General features: G+C 47.3%; 1 protein-coding gene across 1 annotated transcript in view; it reads right to left on the reverse strand.

Moving 5' to 3' along the window:
• Nucleotides 1–13,974, reverse strand: part of LOC134916650 (killer cell lectin-like receptor subfamily F member 2) — a 265,368-nt gene that overhangs the window by 24,933 nt on the left and 226,461 nt on the right. Inside the window, exon 7 of the mRNA XM_063920621.1 lies at nucleotides 9,003–9,154. Within this exon, the coding sequence (XP_063776691.1) occupies nucleotides 9,003–9,154 (152 nt within the window). The remainder of the gene's footprint in view (nucleotides 1–9,002; nucleotides 9,155–13,974) is intronic.

Here is a 13,974-nt window from a genome sequence, read left to right on the forward strand (position 1 = left end):
GTCCAGTTTGGGCATCCAAACGGATCACTTTTCGTGCATTTCAGCTAACCACCCCATGCTGAAATCGCACCCATTGGCAGTAACATTTCAATACTGCCGGCGGGCGCGATGGGGGTGGGAGGGGGATGGACAGAAGATTTGAATCCCGCTCTTTATAGCCCAGGCTGGGTGGGCTGTCTTAAATCGCCTCTGTGAGTGAATTATCTCGCCCCTTTTAAATCCTTTGTGGGTGGAATTTTTAAAAATCTCTTCTTAGTGGATAACTACGTCACAATAGCAAGCTACTGTCCAAATGTAAAGTTCCCAGTCTTTATGGTTCAGGAGATTTTGTGATGAGTCAGTTGTGTGTGTGTGTGTGTGTGTGTGTGTGTGTGTGTGTGTGTGTATATATATATTTACCTTTTCTGGTTTCCATGGTGATGGTTTCATGCACTTAATATGCTAATTAGTATTATGACATCATTTCCGCAGCCCCCGCCCGGATGTTCGGGCGTGGAACAGCTGAAGGAGTTCACGCGGGTGGTTTAAATAGGTATGTTTTATCTGTCTTTTTCAATAAAGTCTGACGACAGTGGTGAGTCCACTGAAACGTTACAAATTACATATGAGTATGTGATTCTGTTATGCACGAGTGCCACGTCCTTGCTTGGATATATCTACCTGAATTTACGTAGGCACCGGCGGTGTACTTGGTTACATGGAGTGCCTTACCTGTTCCTCTTTATATATATATATATATATATATATATATATATGATCCTGATATATAAATGATCCTCCTGATGAAGTCCTAATAATATTTTGTCATATTTAATGGACAAAACGCGTTGAGGGGTCCCTCCAAGCTGTATCTCCTGCTGGGCTGATTCTGGAATCCCTGCTGGTTTTGGACTTTATAACTTTTATAACCTTTTAGAACTTTACATGTATGTATGGCTATGTCTTTGTATTAATAAATAACTGCTATATTTTTTAATCATAAAATTTTGTTACTATTTTATGATACACTGAGGACACTATTGAAGTGCACAGGACTAAGAAACTTCACCTAAGCGATTTTATGCAAAAAATTTATTTTTTTGCCCCTTCATTGTGGTACGTCACTATACACCTGAATGCAGAGAACAAGTCACTTTAAGAAATTGCATATTGTACCAGGAGGCGCTTTTCTTCTTTTTATTTTTAATATTTTATTCTAATGTGAACCATCGGATTGAATGATAAAGCTTGCCACTGTTCATTACGGGAAGTGCACCTCCTGAAAAAAGGACGTAGTTATATTTTATTCTGAATGATACACTTTTTTAGCGCCTCTATCACTACTGTGCGAGCCAGTGGCTGTGTTTCTTGACACATTTTTGCAGCCATGTATTCAGGCCACTTTTTCCTATTTAAAGGATACGAATATGTTGTTAGAGAGATTAGCCGAGTTAGGACTGGTTCCCAGTGAAACCACCATGGTAACATTGGACGTGACCAGCCTCTATACATGTATCCCCCATGAGGCTGGGTTGGAGGCGGTTAGACGGCTGATCACGGGCAATGGCCTTTATGTGGGTCCTGATATTGATTTGTTTATTGAACTGCTCACTTTCACATTGACGCATAATTTCTTTCTATTTAATGGGAAGTTTTATAGACAACTAACGGGCTGCTCGATGGGGTCCCCGGTGGCCCCATCGTTTGCCAATTGTTTTATGTGGGAGGTGGAGAGTGATTTGTTCTTTGTAGACGTGAATATTTCAAGTAAAATTTTATTGTATTTCCGCTACATTGACGACCTCCTGATCCTGTGGAATGATGACATACAAAAATTAATATCAATCATTTTGAAACACAACAACACCAATGGTCCTATTAAATTGACCTGGACACTGAGCAAAACGGATATTTGTTATCTGGATGTTCGGATCCAGCTGGTAGAGGGGCGAGTTGAGACAGCCCTCTATAAAAAACCCACGGATCGTAACACCGTTCTCCGGGCAGAGAGTTCTCACCCCAAAGCAATGATCCGCAGTTTGCCTTATTCGCAACTCCTGAGGGTCTGCAGAAATAATACCAATTCCACCACACGTGAGGTGCCGCTAGAAGAGATGATAATGAAATTCAGTGAGAGAGGATATGCATTATCAGAACTCAAAAAAGCACGAGAGAGAGCTCTGAATAATTTTCAGAAACGCACCAAACAGCGCCATAAAACACTGCCCAGGGAGACCATTCCATGGGTGACTGAGTACAACGCCAACAGTCCCGCTATGGTTAAGCAAGTCAGGGGCATGTGGCAAATGGTCACCACAGACCCTGATTTAAAATGTTTTCAAAACAGCAGACTCATGGCGAGCTTTGCGAGGGGGAAAAATTTGAAGGACTTGGTTGTCAAGACCGACATTACGGGCTTTGACGCCAAGAGTACACCCAAGCATTTTTTAAGTAAGAAAAAACGGATGCTTTAAATGTTTGGGGTGTACGACATGTTCATTTTTTCTAGTGGGCGAAACCTTTCCTCATCCCCATACTGGCCAACGATTGAAAATTAGATGGCCACTCACCTGTACTTCCCGATTCGTGATCTACATAATAGTGTGCCCTTGTGGGCTCTATTATGTGGGCAAAACGGAATGCCAACTGAAGGTCAGACTTACCCAACATAGGTCCGCTATACGGGCAGCCCTAGTATCAGGGACCAGCGACCAACCAGTGGCCAGGCATTTTGCCACACAACACCACACGTTGGCAAGTGTAAGATACAGGGCTATAGATCACGTTCCAGCGTCTATAAGGGGTGGCGACCGGGGGGAAAAATTGCTACAACTAGAATCCAGGTGGATCTTTCGCCTGGATTGTCTAGCCCCTAGAGGTCTGAATGAGTCCTTAGGACTAATTAATTTCCTCTAGGTCATTCAAGATCCATGTGAGTCCACTTACTAATGTATACATCTCTTTAGTAAAACGTTCTTTACAAGAAATCAGTCCCTGCCAATTAATTATGTCTTAGAGTGAGCATGTCTTGCACAGGTTTATCATATGGTTGTTGCACAGTTATTACACTTGAGCCATCCATGTCATGTTTTACCCAGTGACATTTGTCACATGTGAGCACAATTTACATACCAGGGCTATCTGCACCAGACTGGTTTCTTTATGTAGGTTTTAAACAATTATGCACGATTTTAAATGTCCATGTCTTTTTGTGTGATGTTTATGCATGTGATGAATGTTTTTATTGACACTCGAGCTCCAAGTGAGCGCCGTTGAGAAATGTGTCATTTGTTTACATATGCTTAGTAGCTATAATCTGTGCCATGTTTTGTCTGTATCCACAGGGCTCCCAGCGCGTCGCCATGGTGACCGGCGAAGCCTGAACGCGTCACTTCCGGTCGGGCGGTGACGTCGAAGCCGGAAGTGCGGGCCGGGAGACGCCGAGACACGCCGTGGTCCACGCAGCTGGGAGTCGTGATGGTGGGGGTAAGTGGGGTCATTTTATGGTATTTATACACTGTACTTTGCATTGTTGAGTTGTCTGAGGAAGGGGATACGTCCCCGAAACGTTACCTGTTTCACAATAAATTTCTTCACGGAGTGAAGGTTGTTTTCCCTACAAGCTACAAGTCTGTGAGTGCCACCTGATTTCTTTGGTTATATATATATATATATATATATATATATATATAGCATTCCAATTCAGCCGGCACTCTTTGCTTACAGATAGCTGGTCCCGGTGTCCAGTGCAAGAAACATCCAAATATCCCCACAACAGGCACGGCACTCCAGGGACTCGTTCAGAAAAACCTTTAATCACGGTGCTTACATCTACATGTTTCAAGGCCTCAGCCCCTTCGTCAGAATACACCAATAGTATTGGTGTATCCTGACGAAGGGGCTGAGGCCTTGAAACATGTAGATGTAAGCACCGTGATTAAAGGTTTTTCTGAACGAGTCCCTGGAATGCCGTGCCTGTTGTGGGGATATATCTATCTATCTATCTATCTATCTATCTATCTATCTATCTATCTATCTATCTATCTATCTATCCGTGTCCATATATATATATATATATATATATATATATATGTATACACACACACACACACACACACACACACACACACACACACACACACACACACACGTATATAGTAAGGTGCACAAGTACTCTTGGTAACACTAATATTAATACTGTTACCTTTGTACTTTATCCTCTAACCCAGAGACTGTGCTATTCCAGTCCTTGATATTTGTGGTTTTCTCCCACAATGGTATAACTCTTACCATATAAATTCCGGGTGTGTTTTGCAGATAAAAAGTTGCGTCTACCCTTCCCCTCCTTCTTACGTGTTTTATACCCTCTGTCTTCCTCCGCCGGCATGTCTAAACACAAGAAACCGTCTCTCAATGTCTTGTATTCTATTTTAAAGTAACTCAGGCATCTGAATCGCAGAGACTGCCTTATAACCTGTCTCTAGGCAGTCTTTCTGATGTGGACTCAGAAACTGTGGACTCAGAAGCTGTGGACTCAGTGGCCCCATCTGCCAAAGCGGATATTGCTGCTATTCTTGCTGGGATGCGAAGCTTCCGTCAGGCCATTCATGATGGAGATCCACAAAGCAATCTCCGGCCTCTGGACCGAGATCACCGCCCTGTGCTCCTGTGCGGAAGATCTCAATAACAGGGAGCGGAGAAACAATCTTAGGATCTGCAATATTCCCGGATCTATAGCGTCTGCCCACTTAGGTGAATACCTTTTACACCTCTTCCGTAACTTGCTCCTACCATGCTCGATGACCTCCTCCTTGGAAGATCTCACTGGGCCCTTCGACCTCGCTCCCAAGCCTCTGACTACAGGCAGCACTGAGTACTGCACACATTCCCTGGTATTAGTGTGCCAGTAAAGGGCGGATTATTTACATACTATTACCATATTATAAACGTAACAATCAGATCAATTTTACAGTTTTGGGGTTTTCTAATTTAAACAACAAACCCAACACATACCACAATGGGGGTTATTCAGGTCCGGTGGCTGCTGCTACTTTATGCAATGTTCGGTACTTTGTGCAGGATCTGTTATGTGCGTGCACAATTGGGTCCTGCATCATCAGAACTGGAACGGCAGCAGACTGTCATTGATTGACAGTCTGGTGCCATTCGGGGGCGGGGAGAGGGTAGTGACCGGCTCCGTTACCCAGAATGGAAGTGTGTCACTGCCATTTAGGGGGAGGGAAGAGTTCAGGGATTTCAGTCATGGGGCGGAGATTTCCCAACCTCTGTGGCGGCCAGCTTTCGTTGCTCCATTTAAGCCACAAGCCGCCTGATGGTGTGTCAGTAATTCCATGATGTGTCGTAGGACGCAGATCAGATCACTACTGCAGCATGTAACAGACGACTCCTGCTGCATCACCATACAGCGCTACCACTGCTGCATCACCATACAGTGCTACCACTGCTGCTTCACCATACAGTGCTACCACTGCTGCATCACCATACAGTGCTACCACTGCTGCATCACCATACAGTGCTACCACTGCTGCATCACCATACAGCGCAACCACTGCTGCATCACCATACAGTGCTGCATCACCATACAGTGCTACCACTGCTGCACCACCATACAGTGCTACCACTGCTGCATCACCATACAGTGCTACCACTGCTGCATCACCATACAGTGCTACCACTGCTGCATCACCATACAGTGCTACCACTGCTGCATCACCATACAGTGCTGCATCACCATACAGTGCTACCACTGCTGCACCACCATACAGTGCTACCACTGCTGCATCACCATACAGTGCTACCACTGCTGCATCACCATACAGCGCAACCACTGCTGCATCACCATACAGCGCAACCACTGCTGCATCACCATACAGTGCTATCACTGCTGCATCACCATACAGTGCTACCACTGCTGCATCACCATACAGTGCTACCACTGCTGCATCACCATACAGTGCTATCACTGCTGCATCACCATACAGTGCTACCACTGCTGCATCATCATACAGCGCTACAACTGCTGCATCACCATACAGTGCTACCACTGCTGCATCACCATACAGTGCTACCACTGCTGCATCACCATACAGTGCTACCACTGCTGTATCACCATACAGTGCTACCACTGCTGCATCACCATACATCGCTACCACTGCTGCATCACCATACAGTGCTATCACTGCTACATCACCATACAGTGCTACAACTGCTGCATCACCATACAGTGCTACCACTGCTGCATCACCATACAGTGCTACCACTGCTGCATCACCATACAGTGCTACAACTGCTGCATCACCATACAGTGCTACCACTGCTGCATCACCATACAGTGCTACCACTGCTGCTTCACCATACAGCCTTACCACTGCTGCATCATCATACATCGCTACCACTGCTGCATCACCATACAGTGCTACAACTGCGGCATCACCATACAGTGCTACCACTGCTGCATCACCATACAGCACAACCATTGCTGCACTACCATACATCGCTACTACTGCACCATAATACATCGCTACCACTGCTGCATCACCATACAGCGCTACCACTGCTGCATCACCATACAGTGCTATCACTGCTGCATCACCATACAGCGCTACCACTGCTGCATCACCATACAGCGCTACCACTGCTGCATCACCATACAGCTCTACCACTGCTGCATCCACATAGAGCGCTACCACTGCTGCATCACCATACAGTGCTACCACTGCTGCATCACCATACAGCGCTACCACTGCTGCATCACCATACAGCTCTACCACTGCTGCATCCACATAGAGCTCTACCACTGCTGCATCATCATACAGTGCTACCACTGCTGCATCACCATACAGTGCTACCACTGCTGCATCACCATACAGCGCTACCACTGCTGCATCACCATACAGAGCTACCACTGCTGCATCACCATACAGCGCTACCACTGCTGCATCACCATACAGCGCTACCACTGCTGCATCACCATACAGCGCTACCAGTGCTGCATCACCATACAGTGCTACAACTGCTGCATCACCATACAGCGCTACCACTGCTGCATCACCATACAGCGCTACCACTGCTGCATCACCATACAGCGCTACCACTGCTGCATCACCATACAGCGCTACCAGTGCTGCATCACCATACAGTGCTACAACTGCTGCATCACCATACAGCGCTACCACTGCTGCATCACCATACAGTGCTACCACTGCTGCATCACCATACAGTGCTACAACTGCTGCATCACCATACAGCGCTACCACTGCTGCATCACCATACAGCTCTACCACTGCTGCATCATCATACAGTGCTACCACTGCTGCATCACCATACAGTGCTACCACTGCTGCATCACCATACAGTGCTACCATTGCTGCATCATCATACAGTGCTACCACTGCTGCATCACCATACAGCGCTACCACTGCTGCATCACCATACAGTGCTACCACTGCTGCATCACCATACAGCGCTACCACTGCTGCATCACCATACAGTGCTACAACTGCTGCATCACCATACAGTGCTACAACTGCGGCATCACCATACAGTGCTACCACTGCTGCATCACCATACAGTGCTACAACTGCTGCATCACCATACAGTGCTACCACTGCTGCATCACCATACACCGCTACCACTGCTGCATCACCATACAGCGCTACCACTGCTGCATCACCATACATCGCTACCACTGCTGCATCACCATACAGTGCTACAACTGCTGCATCACCATACAGTGCTACCACTGCTGCATCACCACACAGCCCTACCACTCCTGCATCACCATACAGTGCTACCATTGCTGCATCACCATACATCGCTACCACTGCTGCATCACCATACAGTGCTACAACTGCTGCATCACCATACAGTGCTACAACTGCTGCATCACCATACAGTGCTACCACTGCTGCATCACCATACAGCGCTACCACTGCTGCATCACCATACAGTGCTACCATTGCTGCATCACCATACATCGCTACCACTGCTGCATCACCATACAGTGCTACAACTGCTGCATCACCATACAGTGCTACCACTGCTGCATCACCATACAGTGCTATCACTGCTGCATCACCATACAGCGCTACCACTGCTGCATCACAATACATTGCTACCACTGTTGCATCAACATACAGCCCTACCACTCCTGCATCACCACACAGCCCTACCACTACTGCATCACCATACAGTGCTACCACTGCTGCATCACCATACAGCACTATCACTGCTGCATCACCATACAGTGCTACCACTGCTGCTTCACCATACAGTGCTACCACTGCTGCATCATCATACAGTGCTACCACTGCTGCATCACCATACACCGCTACCACTGCTGCATCACCATACACCGCTAACACTGCTGCATCACCATACAGTGCTACCACTGCTGCATCATCATACAGTGCTATCACTGCTGCTTCACCATACAGCCCTATCACTGCTGCATCACCATACAGCGCAACCACTGCTGCATCACCATACAGCGCTACCACTGCTGCATCACCATACAATGCTACAACTGCTGCATCACCATACAGTGCTACAACTGCTGCATCACCATACAATGCTATTACTGCTGCATCACCATACAGTGCTACCACTGCTGCATCACCATACAGTGCTACCACTGCTGCATCACCATACAGCGCTACCACTGCTGCATCACCATACAATGCTACAACTGCTGCATCACCATACAGTGCTACAACTGCTGCATCACCATACAATGCTATTACTGCTGCATCACCATACAGTGCTACCACTGCTGCATCACCATACAGTGCTACCACTGCTACATCACCATACAGCCCTACCACTGCTACATCACCATACAGCCCTACCACTGCTGCATCACCATACAGCGCAACCACTGCTGCTTTCATGGAAGTGATAGCACCTCCAACCACATGTGAATGACCCCTAAAGTCAGAAGAAAAGACAGTCACACAGGAGCTCTCTGCCTCCCAGTGTCAGACCCCCGGTGACCCCAGACTCACCAGTATTAACCCCTCCTTCACCGTTGCCAGCCCGGAGCCGCTCTCTGCGCAGTCTCTCTCACTCTGCTCCTTGTTCTTTTTATTTTCAGAGAAGAAATAACATTTGCTATCAATAAGGATCCAGTTATCCGGACACAGGGGATAGCGGCCTCCTGTAACATAGTACATAGGAGAGTAATCACTGCAGAGTCATACACAGCAATACAGACATATAGTATACAGTAATGACAGCAGGCAGCAGCGAGCACAGAGTAATGCTGGGATCGTCTCCTCTACAGCCTGTTACCATGACATATAGTATACAGTACTGACAGACAGCTGGCAGCAGCGAGCACAGAGTAATGCTGGGAACGTCTCCTCTACAGCCTGTTACCATGACATATAGTATACAGTACTGACAGACAGCAAGCAGCAGCGAGCACAGAGTAATGCTGGGAACGTCTCCTCTAAAGCCTGTTACCATGACCTATAGTATACAGTACTGACAGACAGCAGGCAGCACCGAGCACAGAGTAATGCTTGGAATGTCTCCTCTACAGCCTGGTACCATGACCGATAGTATACAGTAATGACAGACAGCAGGCAGCAGCGAGCACAGAGTAATGCTGGGAACGTCTCCTCTACAGCCTGTTACCATGACATATAGTATACAGTACTGACAGACAGCAAGCAGCAGCGAGCACAGAGTAATGCTGGGAACGTCTACTCTACAGCCTGTTACCATGACCTATAGTATACAGTACTGACAGACAGCAGGCAGCAGCGAGCACAGAGTAATGCTTGGAATGTCTCCTCTACAGCCTGTTACCATGACCGATAGTATATAGTACTGACAGACAGCAGGCAGCAGCGAGCACAGAGTAATGCTGGGAACGTCTCCTCTACAGCCTGTTACCATGACATTTAGTATACAGTACTGACAGAGACAGCAGGCAGCAGCGAGCACAGAATAATGCTGGGAACTTCTCCTCTACAGCCTGTTACCATGACATATAGTATACAGTACTGACAGACAGCAGGCAGCAGCGAGCACAGAGTAATGCTGGGAACGTCTCCTCTTCAGCCTGTTACCATGTCATATAGTATACAGTGCTGACAGACAGCAGGCAGCAGCGAGCAGAGAGTATTGCTGGGAACATCTCCTCTACAGCCTGTTACCATGACATATAGTATACAGTAATGACAGACAGCAGGCAGCAGCGAGCACAGAGTAATGCTGGGAACGTCTCCTCTACAGCCTGTTACCATGACATATAGTATACAGTACTGACAGACAGCAAGCAGCAGCGAGCACAGAGTAATGCTGGGAACGTCTCCTCTAAAGCCTGTTACCATGACCTATAGTATACAGTACTGACAGACAGCAGGCAGCACCGAGCACAGAGTAATGCTTGGAATGTCTCCTCTACAGCCTGTTACCATGACCGATAGTATACAGTAATGACAGACAGCAGGCAGCAGCGAGCACAGAGTAATGCTGGGAACGTCTCCTCTACAGCCTGTTACCATGACATATAGTATACAGTACTGACAGACAGCTGGCAGCAGCGAGCACAGAGTAATGCTGGGAACGTCTCCTCTACAGCCTGTTACCATGACATATAGTATACAGTACTGACAGACAGCAAGCAGCAGCGAGCACAGAGTAATGCTGGGAACGTCTCCTCTAAAGCCTGTTACCATGACCTATAGTATACAGTACTGACAGACAGCAGGCAGCACCGAGCACAGAGTAATGCTTGGAATGTCTCCTCTACAGCCTGGTACCATGACCGATAGTATACAGTAATGACAGACAGCAGGCAGCAGCGAGCACAGAGTAATGCTGGGAACGTCTCCTCTACAGCCTGTTACCATGACATATAGTATACAGTACTGACAGACAGCAAGCAGCAGCGAGCACAGAGTAATGCTGGGAACGTCTACTCTACAGCCTGTTACCATGACCTATAGTATACAGTACTGACAGACAGCAGGCAGCAGCGAGCACAGAGTAATGCTTGGAATGTCTCCTCTACAGCCTGTTACCATGACCGATAGTATATAGTACTGACAGACAGCAGGCAGCAGCGAGCACAGAGTAATGCTGGGAACGTCTCCTCTACAGCCTGTTACCATGACATTTAGTATACAGTACTGACAGAGACAGCAGGCAGCAGCGAGCACAGAATAATGCTGGGAACTTCTCCTCTACAGCCTGTTACCATGACATATAGTATACAGTACTGACAGACAGCAGGCAGCAGCGAGCACAGAGTAATGCTGGGAACGTCTCCTCTTCAGCCTGTTACCATGACATATAGTATACAGTACTGACAGACAGCAAGCAGCAGCGAGCACAGAGTAATGCTGGGAACGTCTCCTCTACAGCCTGTTACCATGACATATAGTATACAGTACTGACAGACAGCAAGCAGCAGCGAGCACAGAGTAATGCTGGGAACGTCTCCTCTAAAGCCTGTTACCATGACCTATAGTATACAGTACTGACAGACAGCAGGCAGCACCGAGCACAGAGTAATGCTTGGAATGTCTCCTCTACAGCCTGGTACCATGACCGATAGTATACAGTAATGACAGACAGCAGGCAGCAGCGAGCACAGAGTAATGCTGGGAACGTCTCCTCTACAGCCTGTTACCATGACATATAGTATACAGTACTGACAGACAGCAAGCAGCAGCGAGCACAGAGTAATGCTGGGAACGTCTACTCTACAGCCTGTTACCATGACCTATAGTATACAGTACTGACAGACAGCAGGCAGCAGCGAGCACAGAGTAATGCTTGGAATGTCTCCTCTACAGCCTGTTACCATGACCGATAGTATATAGTACTGACAGACAGCAGGCAGCAGCGAGCACAGAGTAATGCTGGGAACGTCTCCTCTACAGCCTGTTACCATGACATTTAGTATACAGTACTGACAGAGACAGCAGGCAGCAGCGAGCACAGAATAATGCTGGGAACTTCTCCTCTACAGCCTGTTACCATGACATATAGTATACAGTACTGACAGACAGCAGGCAGCAGCGAGCACAGAGTAATGCTGGGAACGTCTCCTCTTCAGCCTGTTACCATGTCATATAGTATACAGTGCTGACAGACAGCAGGCAGCAGCGAGCAGAGAGTATTGCTGGGAACATCTCCTCTACAGCCTGTTACCATGACATATAGTATACAGTAATGACAGACAGCAGGCAGCAGCGAGCACAGAGTAATGCTGGGAACGTCTCCTCTACAGCCTGTTACCATGACCTATAGTATACAGTACTGACAGACAGCAGGCAGCAGCGAGCACAGAGTAATGCTGGGAACGTCTCCTCTACAGCCTGTTACCATGGCATATAGGATACAGTAATGACAGCAGGCAGCAGCGAACACAGAGTAATGCTGGGAACATCTCCTCTACAGCCTGTTACCATGACCTATAGTATACAGTACTGACAGAAAGCAGCGAGCACAGAGTAATGCTGGGAACGTCTTCTCTACAGCCTGTTACTATGACATATAGTATACAGTACTGACAGACAGCAGGCAGCAGCGTGCACAGAGTAATGCTGAGAACGTCTCCCCTACAGCCTGTTACCATGACATATAGTATACAGTACTGACAGACAGCAGGCAGCAGCGAGCACAGAGTAATGCTGGGAACATCTCCTCTACAGCCTGTTACCATGACATATAGTATACAGTACTGACAGACAGCAGGCAGCAGCGAGCACAGAGTAATGTTGGGAACATCTCCTCTGCAGCCTGTTACCATGAAATATAATATACAGTAATGACAGCAGGCAGCAGCGAGCATAGATCAATGCTGGGAACATCTCCTCTACAGCCTGTTACCATGAAATATAGTATACAGAACTGACAGACAGCAGGCAGCAGCGAGCACAGAGTAATGCTGGGAACATCTCCTCTATAGCCTGTTTCCATGACATATAGTATACAGTACTGACAGACAGCAGGCAGCAGCGAGCACAGAGTAATGTTGGGAATGTCTCCTCTACAGCCTGTTACCATGACATATAGTATACAGTACTGACAGACAGCAGGCAGCAGCGAGCATAGAGTAATGCTGGGAACATCTCTACAGCCTGTTACCATGACATATAGTATACAGTACTGACAGACAGCAGGCAGCAGTGAGCACAGAGTAATGCTGGGAACATCTCCTCTACAGCCTGTTACTATGACATATAGTATACAGTACTGACAGACAGCAGGCAGCAGCGAGCACAAAGTAATGCTTTACTATATTTTATGGTAACAGGCTGTAGAGGAGATGGTCCCAGCATTACTCTGTGCTCGCTGCTGCCTGCTGTCTGTCATTACTGTATACTATATTTTATGGTAACAGGCTGTAGAGGAGACGTTCCCAGCATTACTCTGTGCTCGCTGCTGCCTGCTGTCTGTAAGTACTGTATACTATATGTCATGGTAACAGGCTATAGAGGAGACGTTGCCAGCATTACTCTGTGCTCGCTGCTGTCTGTCAGTACTGTATACTATATGTCATGGTAACAGGCTGTAGAGGAGATGTTCCCAGCATTACTCTCTGCTCGCTGCTGCCTGCTGTCTGTCAGTACTGTATACTATATGTCATGGTAACAGGCTGTAGAGGAGACATTCCCAGCATTACTCTGTGCTCGCTGCTCTGTCAGTACTGTATACTATATGTCATGGTAACAGGCGGTAGAGGAAACGTTACCAGCATTACCCTGTGCTCGCTGCTGCCTGCTGTCTGTCAGTACTGTATACTATATGTCATGGTAACAGGCTGTAGAGGAGATGTTCCCAGCATTACTCTGTGCTCGCTGCTGCCTGCTGTCTGTCAGTACTGTATAATATATGTCACGAGCACAGAGCAATGCTGGTAACATCTCCTCTATAGCCTGTTATCGTGACATATATTATACAGTACTGACAGACAGCAGGCAGCAGCGAGCACAGAGTAATGCTGGGAACATCTCC

Source organism: Pseudophryne corroboree, chromosome 1 (assembly GCF_028390025.1).
Source record: "Pseudophryne corroboree isolate aPseCor3 chromosome 1, aPseCor3.hap2, whole genome shotgun sequence".
Classification (NCBI taxonomy): Eukaryota; Metazoa; Chordata; class Amphibia; order Anura; family Myobatrachidae; genus Pseudophryne; species Pseudophryne corroboree.